The sequence below is a fragment of the Rousettus aegyptiacus genome, unplaced genomic scaffold (genome assembly GCF_014176215.1).
Source record: "Rousettus aegyptiacus isolate mRouAeg1 unplaced genomic scaffold, mRouAeg1.p scaffold_m13_p_1, whole genome shotgun sequence".
NCBI lineage: Eukaryota > Metazoa > Chordata > Mammalia > Chiroptera > Pteropodidae > Rousettus > Rousettus aegyptiacus.
In genome coordinates this window covers 45,713,162-45,731,831 of record NW_023416284.1, presented here as the reverse complement: position 1 = coordinate 45,731,831, position 18,670 = coordinate 45,713,162, and the positions used below count along the sequence as shown (strand labels likewise).

At 34.5% G+C, this 18,670-nt stretch overlaps 1 protein-coding gene across 2 annotated transcripts in view; it reads right to left on the bottom strand.

The window, feature by feature from the left end:
- Window positions 1-18,670, bottom strand: part of IL23R (interleukin 23 receptor) — an 82,819-nt gene that overhangs the window by 21,133 nt on the left and 43,016 nt on the right. For both annotated transcript variants that reach the window (XM_036235079.1, XM_016164540.2), the window contains exons 6-8: window positions 13,640-13,800; window positions 8,462-8,607; window positions 2,780-2,936 (exon numbers count right to left, since the gene is read on the bottom strand). In XM_036235079.1, coding sequence (XP_036090972.1) covers window positions 2,780-2,936; window positions 8,462-8,607; window positions 13,640-13,800 — 464 coding nt within the window. The remainder of the gene's footprint in view (window positions 1-2,779; window positions 2,937-8,461; window positions 8,608-13,639; window positions 13,801-18,670) is intronic.

Here is an 18,670-nt window from a genome sequence, read left to right as displayed (position 1 = left end):
TATGTGCATATAGAGGATCTGAACAGACTCTTCTCCCCAGAGGACATACAAATGGCCAACAAACATATGAAAAGATGCTCAACATTGCTAGCTATTAGAGAAATGCACATCAGAACCAGAATGGGTACCATCTCACACCTGTTAGAATGGCTATAATCAACAAGACAAGTAATAACAAATGTTGGAGAAGATGCGGAAAAAAAGGAACCCTCATACACTGTTGGTGGGACTGCAAATTGATACAGCCACAATGGAAAACAGTAGGGAGCTCCTCAAAAAACTGAGAATTGATCTACCATATGATCCAGCAATCCTTCTACTGGGAATTTACCCTAAAGACTTGAAAACTCATATCCAAAAAGATATTTGCACGCTGATGTTTATAAAAGCATTATTCACAATGGCCAGGACATCGAAGCAACTCAAGTGTCCTATGATAGATGATTGACTAAAGAAGCTGTGGCACATATATACAATGGAATATTACTCAGCCATAAGAAGAGATGAAATACTGCTATTTGCAACAACATAGATGGAACTTGAGATAATCATGCTAAGCGAAATAAGTCAGACAGAAAAAGTTGAAAATCACATGATATCACTTATATGTGGGATATTAAACCTAAAAGCAAAAAATGAACAGGAAAAACAAAAAGACACCCATGGACATGGACTATAAACTAGTGGTTACCAGAGGGTAGGGTGTGGAGGAAGAGTGGAGAGGTAGATGGGATAAAAGGGGTCAAATATAGGGGCATAAGGCAAGGGCGAAGTGGGTAAAGGGAATCAAATATTGGTAACTGAAGGAAGCTGGACTTTGGGTGGTAAACGCACAATAGAATATACAGATGGTAAATTATAATATACACCTGAAAATTATATAATTGTATTAACCAATATTACCCCAATAAACTTAATTTAAAAAAATACGTGCATTGGAAAAACTTGTGTTAAATCCATTAAAATGTAAATAGCAGTGGTTTCTAGGTTGTGTACTACAATAGACTTGCATTGCTTTTACAAATATTAAAAAAAGATAAATTTTTAAGAAGATTGAATATTAGCACTTTCTCTAATACACTTTTACTGTTCCTCATTTAACATGTCTTAGAAAGAAATTCATACCAAAAGAATAGTTTATATTTCTTCTTAGCTAATATGTTAAACTTGTATAGGTGCAAGTTTTCAAGAATATTTAATTTTAACTGGCACTTTTGCTTCAAGTGATTTTTTTCCTCAGGAAATGAAGGCTTTTAATTGAGACTTGTTGCATGGTAGCTATGATGTTCCTATTCCTTTGATGTAAGGTTTAAGACCTTTTAAAGAAGAAAAATTGTGGTCCTATACTTAACTTGTAGAATGCTTTAATAAACTGCTCCTTCATTTTGATGTAACTGGTTAAAGAAATTGATGAGATTGCTGGGGGCTAGTGGTGGGTAAGAAAACTTATATTCTATTTTAGGTGTTATTTCTCACTAGCAATGTGCTATTTAGCAATTTACACCTCGGTTTCCTCATTTTTAAAATGGTACCAATTACAGTACTAAATATAGCTAATGTAAAGATCAAACAAGCTCATACAGTACATATAGTACTTCATAAATGATAAATAAAAGTTAGTTATCAACTTAAATAATTTTGCTAGACAATTCCACATTTCATTTAAAAATAATGGGTTATCAACTAAATTATGACTATTATAAAATGACATCTAAACTGCTGAAAATTTTTAACAATGTCAACTGAAGACAGAATATCTTAAATTAAAAATTTACGTGTAAAAAAGAGAACTCAGACTCAGTATAGATTCCCTTCATTATGTATTTCTAAGATTTGGGCATTAGGGGGCGCCAAGAGAACTTTGAAGCTAGTCCTTGGAACTTGGCTTACTCTAATTACATCAATGTTTATAATGTTTGTCAAAGCGCTTTGCCTACATAAAACACAATTTTAAGATATTATGCTATAATAAAGATGATATTAACAACATTGTGGTTATAATTAAGTTCTTCACTTCTGAAAAGAAAAATAAAAATCTAGTGTATAAGTTACCTATAATAGGACGACATCTTCAGGATAATGGAGCCATTATGGAATATTATGACATTTACAATTGATTCATTTTATTGTTTGCTTATAATTAAAATCTGTTTGACTAAGATTTTATTTAATGACATGTGTCAACGAGTAGAAAAATAAACTAATAATGTTAAGAGCAGGAAATGCCTAAAGATTAAATAATAACTCCTCCAGATTTTGAGACGAGAATAAAATAATCCCATGTTTAAGTGTTTTAACTCTTTCTGATTGTTTGCATACAGTATGTAATCAATATTTATTGATATGATTTGATTTGTGTTTCTTTTAGGAGAATATATTTTATCAGAGTGAACTAAAAAGTTGACTGTAACTCTTAATAATATTTTTCAAAACAAGATCTTAGATTATTATATGCCTCACAATCACTCAGGATGTTTCTAAGAAATGCTGATGCCTGAGCACCCTTCCCCCCACTCCCACTACCTCAGACTGGTTGAGGAGGGACTTACCAGGTGGCTTTCATTGGTTTTTATGCCCAGGAATGTTTGAGAACCATTACATTTAATTGTAGTCTTCTTTAACAAAACCAAAGCAAAATGACAATTTAAATGTTACCACCTACTCTAGAATAGTTTTGTCAATTTTGATAAAGTCAGAAGGGAAAAAAAATGTGTATGATTAGAAGAGAGACAAAGGTCAAAGGAAAAGCCTAAGAGATTAAATATATAAATACACTCACCTGTTTCAGGTGTTTTATGGAAAAAGGGTGAACTCCAGGGTTGCCAGTAGCTTTTACCTGTTTCTTGACATCTCACTTGAAATACATATTTAGTGTTTGGCTCCAAGTAGAATGCTGACTGTTGCGTACATGTAAAATTGGTATCAAATTCCTTAACCTAAAATGGATGAATAACAATAATGAAATGATACAGTGTGCTCTTAAAACAAACAATTATTCCATTTAGCAGAAATGTACACAGCACCTATTATGTTTCAAGCACTCTTCTAGAGCCTGGGAAAACAAAGAGAAATAGGATACTTAATATAAAATGGCCACAAATAATCAAATGCATGTTATTTAACACTAAAAATGAAATACACATTGTGTTTGACAACCCTGTCAAGCTTTTAAATCTCAAGAAAACCCAAATGTAATATAGTCTTAATTTTGGAATAGCTGATTTTAGTGGGGTAGGGGAAAAGAGGGACGTAATAACAATTGTTTGAATCCTGTCTCTCCCCTCCTTTCGATCTCTTTCTAGAGTTGGATATTTAAATCAATAATTACTCATGAATAGTGAAATAATTTCACTTACTAATATGGACTTTTAGAAAAAAATTACTCATAAGCTAATCTGCTAAATTGGTTCTTATTGCAGATATAAGCAGATTTTAGATTTTACAATGTCTAATATATATATATATGTGTGAGAGAGAGAGAGAATAAAACAAAACATTTATGAAAGTTGAACTGGAAAAATCCAATGGAAGATAAGCAAGAAAATAGTTGAGGTATAAACTTAGAAATCATAATCTGGGGCACTATAAACTTATATAAAATATAATGTAAAAGGACCCCCCCAAAAAAGACCTGCTTCAGGTGGGAGAGAGAAACCAAGCCATTTACACAGTACCTTCAGTATGTTGTGATAAGGAGATTTACTGAAAAAGGTGAAGCACAATTGAAAGGTAAATATAAAATGTGTCTAGAAATGCATTTACGCAGCAACTGGGGGAAAACAAGTGACTAGACACTCATGATAGAAAAAGTTGAAACTATTAAGATGTTTTTGAAAAGGGCAAGGTATCAACCTCATTTCGGGATTCTTCTGTTAAAAGCCAATCTTAACATAAATCTTTATAACTTGCATGCATTGAAAATGTAAAATTCATTAAAATATCTGTTTTGGGGATGTCATGCTCCCTGAAAGATATCATTTAGAGTTTTTTATAAGCCACATCTCTACCCATGGCCCTTAGACTTTTCTGCTATGTAAATATGACTGGTGGCCTCTGGCGTCTCCTGGAATCCAGGAGAGATTTTACTTGGGCCAAAAGTTTGACTTTCAAATGCACTCTGCTTCATATTAGCATCTCTTGAAAATGGGTGGTTATTCTCCAATATGTCTCTTGCCTTTACATTTATAGATAAATTTTCTTGGAGAAGAGAAACACCCTAAAGTACAGCTAGAATTCTAAGCTAGAAAGAAGAATTTTATAAAACTATTAACTATTGTTTCTACTATGAGGCAAGCTAGGTGATTGCTTAAGGCCTTGCCAGCAAAACCATTTGATACCTCCAGGTAATACTCTCGGAGGCTAAAATGAACATTGAGAGAGCAAGACCTAACTCAGCATCTATGGAGAGGGTAGGATCTCGAGGGTATGACTTTATTCTTTTACAGCAGCTAATTTCTAGTTAGACCCTCAATTCTGAATGTAGGGGCACAGAAACTTAATCTACATCAGTTTGAGACACTTCTTTACTTGAGATTACATCTAAGTTTCTGGGAGCATTCTTGGGTGAAGGGAAGGAGCATCTTGAGAGTTCTATAATCTCAACTTCCTCCGACTCCCAACGTGGGACACAGTCCTTCTCAGGGACTGGCCAGTGTCTAAACTCTTTTGATTCCTCCCCATGACTCTTGTTTCTGGCCTGTTCGCCCTCTCTCTGATCAGGTAGTCTTTATCATAATCTTTATCTAGTGTTTGGTAGAAGATGAAAGGTGGATAATTATTAAGAAGCTTAGTCATGACTAATCACAGGTTCTTCCAAGTCTTCTGTCTTATACCACTTTTGAAATGCAAAGGCCGAAGATTTGACCTTTTGCTATCTGTACTGTTCTATTAGCCATTTTAGGAAAAGAATGAATGCTAGGTTATGTACAGCCCATAAGCTAAGAATGGTTTTTACATTTTTTAAATAGTTGGAAGAAAAGCAAAAGAAGACTATTTTGCAATGCACAGAAATTATTTGAAATTCAAATTCCAGTGTCTAAAAAGAAAATTTTATTGGAATGCAACAATGTCCATTCATTTATTGTTTAAGCTGCTTTCATTCTACAACTGCAAAGTTGAGTTGTTGGGACAAAAATCTTATGCTTGCTAAGCCTAAATTGTTTACTATTTGTCCCTTGAATTAAAAACTTGCCAATACCTTGGTTTTGCTTAATTAGAGAAATGGGTCACCATTAATTAATTTACTTGAATTTACTTGATTTACTTGAAGATCTCCTTACCTTACTATCACTGCTATTAGGCACCATTAAAAGCAAATTATAATACTAATAGCTAATGTTTTAAAATATTATCTATGTGAACAAGATATAAGAATCAATGTAGATACAAAAATGATTATGAAACAGCCTTGCCTTCCAGGAACTCATAGTTAAAGGATTGGGAAATACACTTGTGAACAGGTAGGTATATACAAATGGCAAATTCTCCTGAGATAGCTTACACAGAAGTGGACAAGGATTGCTGCTGAGGGTTATGAGCTCAATTTTTGACAGAAGTTTGAGATGCCAGGGAAATAGTTCATGAACATAACCAACAAGTAGATAAATATTCTCTCCTTAGTATCAGCCTTGCAGGATCACCTGAGGGGCTGGCCGATACCTCACAGTCTTCATGCAGCTTAGCTAAAAAGGGGCTGAAAATGTATTGATTGTATTGATTTTGACTTTCAGAAGAGCTTCCTTTGCTCTACCAAGCCTGCTGCATGTCTCCCCTGGAGGTTAAGATGAAGAGTAACAATAACAGCCAGGATTTACTGAACATTAACTCTATTCCAGACTCTGGGCTAGCTTCTAACAGCATTTGATCATCCCCACAACCATTTGAAGTAGGTGCTTATCTTATTCTTATTTTAGATATGAGAATAATGAGGCACAGAGAATATAAAGAACTTGCCCAAGATTGCACAACTAGAAAGCAGCAGAATCAGGCTTTGAACTCTAGAGCCTGTGCACTTAGCCACAAGCCTTTCCTGGTAGCTGCCTGCCACTTTGAAGTAAGGAACCTCCTTCTAGCAATATCTGATGGAGGTAAAACTGAGGTAGAAGAGCAAATCTGCAGTCCTTTGGGTTCTCCCATTCTTCTTAACTCTGACTTCTTGACTCCCTACATGGAGGCAAAGACAACAATTTATGCATGACCCAGACAAAAATGATGGGGTAGCACATGCACAACACAAAGCTGGCTGTTACTTAGTAGACTTCGCTCATATGGATAGAAACAGAAATTCACCTTTTTCTGTGTGAGTGGTTACATTTGGAAAAATCATAATAGAAGGGACAGAATACCGGTTTGGGGTTAAAATCTGTTCTTTCATTTTCCAGATATTTTGGGGGGCGCCCAAAGTGATGTAGGATCTGCGAGAGGCACTTAGGTATTAACAGTGTAAAGTTTGTAGAACCCGTCTTAATCTCTTTCAAGATCATTCTATAATGGAGCTGATACTATCTATCACAAAAGGTTATTACGAAGATTAAATTAGATAAGAATATTCTTTCAACTCCTTCATTTGCCTGCTGCTGATAAAAAGAGAGTTTTGAAAATTGAGCTCAAATTTACCTCTAAGTTACCAAGTCTCACAATGGTATATGTAGAAACACCAGGGAGAGCAGAGAACAAGAGTTTAGATGAAAAAACAGTTGGTTTCTGAAAGCCTGCTCAGAGATACTGATAACATAATTCCTTACTGTTTTTTAAAACACTATGATGGCCTCTTATCTCCTCTTACTTATGCCGAATAAGGGAGATTCATATTCTCAGTATCGTGCTGTGACATGACGCTACACAAGGGCCCCAGGTGTCCTATTTGAACAAACCCCTAGTAACTCAAAATCTGAAACTCAAGAATTTCATTTAGGTTGTTTTCAATTTTACCTAAATTCCACATAGGCAAAAGATTGGCTGTGGATTTTTGTTTCATATTTGTCTTGTTTGTCCCAGGCTTTAAGCATGGGGTTGCTGTGCACAGAGATGCCGTAAATATTTAGTCAAGGAGTTCAGTGTGTCATTACTGGGCTATTCACCAAATGATGCAGCTCATGAAGTCAAATCTAAAATGAAAAGTGTAATCTAAACAACTGTAAAATTCACATTTCTGATTTAAATGAGTAAGAGTAATAAAAAAATTTGACATCAGGAATTTATTTTTAAAGGGCAATCTTTAGAAGATATCATGAGATCAGTATAGTTTTACCCTTGCCTCCTTGACACTCTTTAAACACATTGCTCTCCAGCAAGACCGATGTTCAGAATGACGAGGCCGAAGCAGTAGAAGGCTTTGGAGTCACACTAATGGTAATCGCCCAACATTAGTGTTAAATATATATCATTTCATTTAACTCCCTGAAAACCAGTTAGCTCATACATGATACATAACTGTTTTTTTAAAAGGAGAATTGTTATTTTATTATTTTATTTCATTTAGGTGAATGTGTTCAACCCACCATCTTTGCCCAGAACTTTCTTTCTTTTGTTTTCACCCGTTCCTCAACCCCCTCCCCTTGGGCAACTATCAGCTTGTTCTCGATATCTATGTGTCTGTTTCTGTTTTGTTTTGTTTATTTGTTTGTTTGTTAGTTTAGATTCCACATATATGTGAACTCATATGGTATTTTTCTTTCCCTGTCTGACTTTTTCACTTAGCTTAATACCCCCGGGTCCGTCCATGTGGTTACAAATGGTAAGATTTCATTTTTCTTTACAGCTGAGTAAAATTTTATTGTGTATATATATCACATTTTTTAATCCATATATCCATCATACATGATACGTAACTCTTAATTAATCAAAGCCAGACAACTCTACGCCTTAATTATTTTGACTAAATGGAAATTTATATACTTGAAAATAATAAAATGGCATTTCTTTTCACATGCCCAAAATTGGAACTTTTTCCTCAGACTAGTGTTCCTCTATATTCAAATTAGTTTGTTTTTATTAATATTCACAGGTACTGTCATGTAGTGTGATTTTATTAATTAATCTTATACCTATGCCTCTCTTAAGGCACTCAGTAGCTTATCATTGATACTTAAAGATGGTTAGTTTCTCGACATTCATTTTTCTACCTCATGTTCATCTGAGACTAAGGCCAATACTAATAACAGATCTTACATTTTGAATTTCACGTTTTTTCACTTAAAAAGGAACACTATAAATCTAAAGTTATTTTTTTAATAGTTTTTCTTTTTCTAGATGCCTCTCAGCATAGAAATGTAAATTTTCAGAAAACATTTCTGTGTTTGGAAGCATGTGGTAATCATTATGAAAATTAGAGTAGTTTGAATATCACGCAGAATCAGATAAGAACATGTAAAATAGGTCATAAGTCCACTGTGGTCTCTGACTGCTGGTTATCTTTTCTTTCATTCATTTACAAGCTAAAGAATAGTGAAAGTTAGCTTACGGTCCAAGTTTGGTTTGTTGTAGCCTTGTATCTCATTTCACAGGAAACATTTTCAATTTTTGTTTGACTATCCCAATGAATTATTGTCTTGGGCACTGTAGTATTTATATCTTCAGCCCTGGAAATGATAGATGCAGAAGGTATCACTAGAAAACAAAACAAAATAAAACCCCAGCAATTTAAAACTGGCCTAGGGAGAAATTTGTATCTTTTCATCAATCCACAGACAAGTTAAAACTCAAAGTACTAAAAAAAAAAAAAAAAAAAGAATCCATGACCTAATTAACAATGAGGTTTTTTTTTTTTTTCTTGTTTCTAAGCTGTTATGTGGGAGAACATTGCAATTGTTAAGTAAAATTCTATTCAGCCCATTCTCCATTTATTTTAAATGGAGCTTTAAGAGTCTTGTCTCTTTCCCACCTCTCTCCCCCTTATAATCCTAACTAATGAAATTTCAGAGCCAGGCCTTATTAACAAAAGAATGTAAGAAAGAAGAAAAGGAGATAGCTTTTCTTCCCTACATGTGTTTAGGTGGAGATGTTTTGTATCCTAAATTTAGTTCAGAGAATTTTATTTGCTATGATGTTAAACTAAGACCTTTTACAATAATATTATTTTTATTCTCCGGTATTAGAGAGAAATTTGTATGAATACTTATATTTATTGCTAATTTATTTTATTCTCCACTAAAACAAATCTGTACTTGAGAATATGATTTGAACAAAGCAAGTCTCACAAGACCCTAAGATTTTACCAATTATTGCATGTTCTATTATGATAACTTTCAAAAGGGAACTGAAATTCCGATTGGTTATCTTACTAGTTCTTTTGTTGTACTAGGAGTAATGGTATAACAGTAATCTCTGTATTTCTAAACTGTATACTCTCAAGTTTGTACTTGCAAGCTTGTAGAATAGAACCATTGGCACTTTCCATTTCTCTGACGTGCATGATTAGAACAATAAAAACCTATGAATTTGCTAGATGTATTATTTAACAAAGAACTCAAGAGCCCATATGTGTGTTTTTAGGGATCATTGTTGCAGTTTAATATTATCTATGAATTCATTTTAATTTATTCTAAATGTATAAAGTATTCCTTGGGAAAATTATTGTTTTATTATCAATAACTATTATCTTAAATTATGTGCACAAGTATATAATTTATAGAGACATATAAATATTAAAAATTTGCCCTCTAGTAATACAGCCTTAGAATTAAACTTTGAGGCTAAACCTAGCATAAGACAGACGTAGTAGTAGCAGAATTAGTCTAATTAAAGAGCTTACTACACTAAATTTTTATCCTCTGAATCCCATAGTTGATTTCCTTTAGCTAGTATAAGTTTCTTGTAATAAGAATTAGTATTTAAAGATTTCTAGAGTCAGAGAAGTGGACTCCTTGGAGGTTCTGAGACCACTTGAGATCAGTTAAGCTCCCTCATGGCTATGTTGTTTACCCTCTCTTGTATCCTACCCCTGAGTTTGGCCTGCCACTGGAATATTAACACCAGCATTTTAAGGAAGAGTCAAAGGTCTGTTTAGTCCCATAAGAAATGCAGATCACAGTAAGTCAGGTTTACAATAGAGTCTTAGCACAGAGCAGGTTAGTGCAGTAAAGATCTAAGTCTTTAGATTTGAATGAGCTTACTATAATGAATATATATTGTATAACATGTACTTGAACATGTAATCTATTGCACAAATCTCAAATATTGAATTTTTGCTCTCACTGCTTAGGTTTCATAGATTCCCATAAGATTTTACATTAAAAAAGAAGCAAAACTGTCAAATCCAGACCCAACCATAAAAGGAAACTTAGTATATGATGAAAGTATATGATAAAACTATAAAAGAAAATATCTATAATAGGAAGTAAGTGATAAATATTTTAAAATGAACTGACCTGTGGAAGACATTGATTGATAGCCAACCTACTATTCCCCAATCTCCTTTTCCTACCAGAAGTAACTTCTGTTTTTAATTTTATGGTAATGATTGTATTGATTTTCATTTTTTTTGCCTCATCTGCATCTATCCATAAACAATATATCATTTAGTTTTAACTGCCATGAACTATTTATAAAGTGAAAATTAAACACAAAAATCCCCCCCAAATGGTCAAGTCATCATAGATGTTATATTTTCAGTTTTCACTTGTATTAAAATAAAGAACCAGATTATCATTATTGGTATCTTTCCAATAGCATGTATTTACCCATAATTATTCAATAGAGAAGAATTAGTGTTCAAAATGGCAGCCAGAAGGCACTACACTTTTTGTATTCGAATTTATTTCTTTATCAAAGAAGTTTAAGCATTCCTCTCACAAGTAATTTTGGCACAGTGTTACTGCACAGTGTTACTGCCTGCCTCTTGATGCACCCTCTTCAACTAAATTAAAGTCCAGACCCATAGCTGTTAAGTGGAAATTGCTCCCGGGAGAATCCACCATCTTCATTTTCATAGAGCAGTTCATTTATCTAACTTGCAATGTCTCATTCTTAAAGTGTCACAGATAAATATAGCTCATCTATTAATAAGCTGATGGCTTTGTTAGGTGGAGTCTCCTGTACCGTTAACTTGTATTTTTCAACCTGAGTTTCTAAGAGTCCATTTTGGATAATTAGAAAGGAGGAGGAGAAGAAGGAGGGTGAGGAGGAGGATGTGCAGGAGAAATAACAACTCTAAACAAGAGGCTTCCAAGTTCACAGTGTGAGGAGTCAGATTTGGAGGCAGTGACCACATGAGATTTTCCCTTTATGGGAGGTGGAGTGGTGGTTAGTCATGGAAAGTCAGCAAGTCTGGGATGAAATCTAGCTCTTCTCTTCACTAGCTATGTGACCTCGAGCAAATTATTTCATCTTTTTCTTCATCTGTAAAATGGGCACTGTACCATGTGTGATTGTTTCCAGAATTTGATGTGATGTGCATGTTGTCTGGGACACAGTAAGTGTTCAATAAATGGGTACAATAATAATATGATCATAGTAAGATCACAATGATAATGACAGTAATACTAATAATAATTTAGTTCCTAAAAATGACATTGCCAAAATGATACTGGACACGATAGCCTTTAAATATTATTAATTCATCAAAGGCATTTTGTTTTAAGAAAAAGGTATATTGCAGAATCCTACCTCAAAATGTAAATTTATGAAAATGTGTAGAGCATGGTCAAGAGAACTATAATTCCAAGAATATACAGTATAGTGGAGTTGCTTTTCATCACCATAGTCGGCAGTGTTTGTTTTCAATCTGATGTTCAGAGCATAATGATAAATTTTTAGACCAATCCTGTTAGCTGAGATACTTGAGTTTAGTCCAGACAAAAGTTGAGAAGAGATATTAATTCCAGTCAAAGACCCTAGTGATCCCCCAAGGATATCCATGTTGTACCCCAAAGAAGGCATCACATTCCTTTGATCATTAGCAGGAAAGTTGTCAGACATATTGCAATGTGCTTTTAAATAAAAACTGAGGGTAGAAATTGAGGATGTTAGAATTAGAAGTTCCCTAAATCTGCAGCCTCAGTTTCTCTTGTATACATTATAATCTCTTCTGCAAAATAAGGTTTTTGTGAGAGTTAAATAATGTATGTAATAGCAGTTAGCCCTAAAGAAAGTGCTGCATAAAGATTAGCTTCCTGAAGTCATCCTTAACACAGTAGTCTCCCCTTATTTGTAACAAATTGGTTCTAAGGCCCCCAGTGGATGCTTGAAACCACAGATAGTAACAAACTCTATGTATACTATGTTTTTTCCTGTACATACATACCTATGGTAAAGTTTAATTTATAATTAGATTCAGTAAGATATTAACAGCAATAACTAATAATAAAATAGAATAATTTTAACAATATATTGTAATAAAGGTCATGTAGATGTGTGCTCTGTCTGTCTCCATCGCCCTCTCTCTCTTATAATATCGTATTGTATAGTAGTCACCTTTTCACTTAAAGGAAGCACTTTATAGCTCCTCTTTGGCATATCCAAATTGTCAGCATCATTACTCTTGCACTTAGGGGTCATTACAAAGTAAAATAAGGGTGACCTGAACATAGCCATGGTGATACCATGGCAGTCAATCTGATAACTGAGACAGCTACTAAGTGACTCACAGGCAGGTAGCATGTACGTAATAGTTGGAAACTAGAGACAAAGGGATGATTCACAGGCAGAACGTAACTGAATGACCAGAGATTTCATCACACTGCTCAGAATGGCACACAATTTAAAACATATAAATTGTTTAATTCTGGAATTTTCCATTTAATATTTTTGGATTGTGGTTGACCAAACATAATTGAAATCACATAAAGCAGAACCACAGATAAGGGGAGACTACTATGATAAAAACAGGAAAAATTGGCAATAGGATCTCTCAACAGGGTGATCCACACTTGCTGCCCTTTGGATGAACTCTGGTTTTAGGGTTAGGATGTAATTGTAACAGGTTCAAGTTGTAAAAGGCCTAATTACTTTTTGGAATTTATTTTAAGGAAAAACCTAACTACACACAAAACTTTAGCCAAAAGGTTGTTCATGACAGTCTAGTTTATAAGGGTGAAAATTTGAAAACAGACTAAATCTCCAATAAGTGACTAAAGACATGTATTAAAAATAATATCATAGATTAAATTAATAAAAATATTTATTTTACATTGTAAGTTTAAAAAGGCAAGGTCTAGAAATATCTGAAGCAAAAAATGTTAACATTTGTTAAATTTGGCTGATAAACATAGAGATGTCTACATAATTCTCCACAATTTTCTATGTGTTTTGTAAAACTTTTCAAAATAAAAACAAAAACATAACTTCCACCATAGGGTATACAGAAGAACTCCTTAGTATATTATACTTCTCACAACATAAAACTCAGCACTTTATTCTAATCCTTATTTCTTTTCATCTTCTCTAGGAGATCACGAGATATTTAGGGCAACAGATACCTTTATGTTATTTCTCCTCGCCCTTAGAACAATGCTTGAACATAAGAAATTATCAATAAATATTTTTAAAAACACATACACTTGTGCAGAAATTATGGGTAATTCTTGTTTACTTTATCATGCTCTAGAGGAACTTTTGAGGAACTTTCAGATCTAGACTTCATTCTACTAGGTCAGCACAAATTAATTGTTTATTCATAAAAATAGACTTTCTTATTCTTTACCTATATCGTCGAGGTGAATTTGCAGTTGTTTTGACTTCTCCATGCCTAGTACATTTTCAGCTTGGACCCAAACCAAATAGTTCTTGCCTCTTCGTAATGAATCAATGGAGATGTTAATATAATTTGAGGTGAGATATTGTTGTTCTTCTTTTGTCTCTAAACTTAAAAAAAATAAAAAAGATTATAATCACCAGTTATGTTTGCTTTAAAATAATTATTCCTCAATTTTTTTGAGGTTACCTTTTTCAGTTTGCTTTCAGAAGGCAACATTTACTGAAAAATGAATAAAAATTGATTTTAAGAATTTAAAAAAATAAATTCAAGACTATCTAGGACCACAGTATAACTTTCAAAGGCCCTAAGCAATTTTGTCCTCATGGACTCCTCTCATTAAGAAAAATATAGTACGTGTGTGCATGCGTGCATGGGTGTATACATTTTTATAGGTAGTATTTTACAACTGTTGTTATAAAAGCAAATATATTAATATTATATATTAAAATATTTTCTTTGACTTAACGGTTCATTTTTTCCCTTCTGATTTTAAATGTAATTAAACATTTTGTGGACTCCTGAAAGTAGTGGACTCTCTGGGCACTGTGCCTAATCTGCCTGGTGAATAAGTCAGCTCTGGACATAGTTTGAAATAAATGAGTACCTTTTGGGAAAGAGCACTGCATAGGGGTTCAGTGCAAGGGCTTTGAGTCAGGTATTTCTACCAGAGGTGGAGTCAGGGGTAAGAATGAGGTGTGGAATGATGATGGGGTGAGAAATAGGAATGTGGTCAGGGAAGACTAACCTTCCAGGAGAAAAGAAAAGCATGTTCTGAAGCAAATAAATTAAGTTAAATGCTATTTTTGAGAAAGTCCAACAAGTTTAATCGCTGGAGCATGCAAATGCAAGAAGTAACTCGAAGTAGAGCAGACTGGGTCTTGAAGATTTTGAGGGTAAAACTGACTGGGCCTGGTGGCTAATTGAATGAGGGGAAAGGAAGTTATTTGCTGCTGGAGAATGGAGAAGCTGGACAGGAGAGACCCAGTTAGGAAAGAGAGATAGAAAGAGCTATTAAATTATTACTTCAAAATATATTTATCCACGTGTTTATAATTGAATGATCGAGGATCTCTAACCCGCCAATTAAACTTGGTAAAATTTCAAATGTTATTTGTTAAGGCTAAAACTTGAAGATTTATTAATCGACATTGGCTTTAAATGAAAAGTTTGAGCCTCTCTTTTAATTCTTTTAAACATTCTACTCTGCAATATTTTAAGAGTAGGGGTTGGGAGTAGCGCAGAGTACCGGGGAATATTTCTTCCCTCATGTACTGGTTTCTGTGAGGAGAGAGTGTCTTTAAACCTCCCCACCTCTTGTCTTGCTTCAGGCTCACTCTTCCCTCTTGAATATGGGGGTGATTCTACTCAGGAAGAACAGGGCACATGCACCTCAGTCCCTCTCTCTTTCTTTTTTCCACAGGAGTCAGAAGACTAGAGAGATGACCTTTTCTGGTTTGCTCCTCCAGTATGCTGTAGGATTTAGAGGAGTGAGGCCCTGGGTGGCAACCTGCAGCTATCTTGTGCTGCCTGTGATGCTCGGTGAGGGCAACAAATCTGTTTATTCTGGAAGGCTTAGTATTAGAAAGTTTACTGTTGCCATATACCAAAGCCGTGCTCTCCATCATCAAGCTTCATCAGTACATATTATAAAATATTTTAAATTATTTAAATATTTTAAATGAATTAAAATACAAATACTTTTACATTTTGATTTTCATGGGCTGACTCTGTGGTTTCTCTCAGTTGCTGAACTCCTGAAGGGAATCTGCAGAGATAAATATAGGGCCCCCTCAGACTTGTAGACACCACTATCTGTGATCAGATCCATTCATAACATGAGGATGTTTTCACTAGTTTCACTAAGTTTATATTTCTTGAACACTTTGAACTACCAATTCTTTTTATTTCCTTTTCTTAAGCTTCTCAGACAGATTTTCCACAGCCTTGGTTATTACATCCTTGTTCTTTAAGCTCTTTGTTGGGATGTCTACTTTCACTTCTCTCCTGAAACTACTCTTCTAAAATGGCATTCTTTCCAAGGTGAAATCCTCTGAATCCTCTTTTTTAGCATCTGTCCTTCTTAATTACTCAAAATTCTTACTTCCCTTGGCTTCCTGACCCTGTCACATCTTCTGGGTGGGAACTCTTTTTCACACCTGCTTAGTGACACCTTCCCTCTGCTAATCCTCCACCTGGACTCCCCTCCTGACTCCTCTTATCCCACCACATTGAGGGACAGCCCTTGGCGCTTGCCTTTTCCTTAGCTCCTTCCCTCAGCTCACTCAACTTTCTGGTTTCAATCACTATTCTACATGTACAGCTACCACATATCTGTGGTGCATTTGGATGTCTTGCCTGAGACTAGATCTATAGCGCATTTGCAACTAAATTATCTTTCTGTGCAAATCAGAGCATCTTGCCAGTTACTCCATTATTGTCAACAGCAAGCTGCCTTTCTGATATTCCCAGTTTGCTATTTTTAACGACTTTCTCTCCATCACCTTTAAGAGTCACCCAGATTAAGGTGAAGCATTTTTTTAAATATTATTTTCTCATTTTATCTTTCCTCTTAGTTTTGATAGCTGTGACCATGGTCTAGGTTCTATCTACATGTTATCCGTTCAGTTATATTACTTGTAGATTCCTAAGTTAATTGTATTGCATTGATATCAATACTCTAGATTAAAAGAGAAATAACCTTGAAATTTGAACAATGGTGAAGACAAGTACCCTATGTTCTTATACTTAATGAATAGAATGCTTCGCAAATTTGCATGTCATTCTTGGTCAGAGGTCATGTCCATCTTCTCTGCACTATTCTATTACAATATCTGGGCTACTGAAGCAAACACTGGCCTGATTTCTTTATCTAATATCATCAATTGCCATCTGTCATAGGGGACTGACTTTATGGGGAAGAAACAATTTAAAAATCACTGGCATTTTATCCCTAGAGCTCCACTTTAGGTTCTGTAACTACCATATGTCTACACGGCAATTCTCGAATTTTTTAGCCCCACAATCTCCCAGCCAGAATTATAACTTGCCAGTCACTTAGACTTGTTGAAATCCAGAGGGACATGCTTGCTGAGACAGAAAACTCTAAGGAGGAAAAGAGGAACCAGCCTTCCAGTACCAAGTAATAAATGCATTTATAAATCAAAAGAAATTATATTTTTATTTTTTAGACTCATTGCCACTACCAGATTAGGGTAACTTCAGTAGGCAATAAAGAAATCTCTCTAAGGCTGACAGGGATTGGAGTGCGGGAGGAGGAGGTACATAGCATGCAGGTAGCAGCAGCTACTCTAGTTCAGTTCAGGTTTTTAAACCCTCAGTGCATATTTTCCAGTGCTGCCTCTTTCCTTTCACCAGCAGGGACATCACTATGAACACCATGAAGTAAACAAGTAGGACGTATAGTGGCCGACTTAGGTTCAAATTTCAGCCCCTTGATAAACTATGGAACTTGGAGCCAGTTACTTAACCTCTATGTACTTTAGTTTATTCATCTGTAAAAAAAAATTATAACATCATTGTTATCATGAGTAAATGAGATAAGTTAATAAACGAGATAAGAAAGTATGGAGTAGGTGGCTTCACACATAAAATAAAGGGCTTACTAGAAAGCAATTATTGCTATGAAGTAAAAGATATTTATGACATATGACTTTCATACATTCTAAAAAATAAAAATTTTTAAATTTCTGTATTTCGACAAGTGAAATTTTGTATTGTTTGTATCTGTAGTCAAATCATGCCATTAAATTCAAGTATTTACGTAGTTCCCTTATATTCTTTCTGAAAAAAAAAAAAACAAGTTAGCAGAGAATTTGCTACAAGATATGTTAACCTCATGCTAAATAAGAATTAAAATGTGAAAATAAGAAAATGGCAACTATGTGCAAGTAGTAAGTAGGGCATCTTTGAATATTTTCCAGTTAGGGAAAACCACATACATGTTCTTAATTGGTGTGAGGCTAATCCTATAACCACATGTATTGAGACCGCAAGTCAAAATGAAAATGTGTTATCAAACTGTCATTAACCATAGTTACGAGGTAATTTAATTCTGCTTTTAAAATCCACCCTTATATTAGTATCTAGACCACAAAGCACTATTTTAGATAAAGAATTCAGTAATAATGGCTGACTCTGTTTTGGGACTATTTTTATATAAAACTGTATATTACAAAGTTGTTGAATTTCTTATTTCTATTTTGTTTTTCATGGGCTAATTAGTACATAATAGATTATTTATTGAAGGGAGTCAGTATTATTTATATGTTTCTGAAGTTCCTTGTGCCCCTAGCTCTAGTTGTAGTTAACAGATTTTCAATAAACACTGCCAATTTATGGTGGTAATGGTGAATGTGTCTTTCATTTATTTAATCACTCATTCAACATTATTTATTTAATACCTATTACACTCCAAGCACTACTTTAGACACTGGGGCTACAACAGTGAACAAAACAGAAAATCCCAACGTTCATAGAGCATACATTCTAGTAGAAACAAATAAATTTATAGTATGTCCTGCGATGATACATGTTCAGAAGAAAAATAAAGCAAAAAAGGGGTTAGGAAGTGTTACAAGTAGAGATGGAGAAAATTTTTTGTTTTAGGGAGCTGAGAAAGTGACATTAAGAGCAGTAAATGATCAACTCTTGTGGCTTTCTGGAGGAATAGCATTCTAGGCAATTTGCAAAGGCCCTGACTCAGGACCTTGCTTGTTCTGTTCAAAGAAGAGTAAGGAAGACAATAAGGGTTGGTAGAGTGAAGGAGATGGAAAGGGATTAGAGAAGAGATCAGAGAGTTATGGAAGATGGAGAAATTTAGAAGGCCTTGTAAAGTCATGTAGGGTCATTGAAGAACTCTGGTTTTGATCTCTGAGTAAAATGGGAGATTTTCAGCAGAGGAGTGATATGATCTGAAGTGCATGTGAAAAGGATTACTCTGGCTACTTTGAATAACTA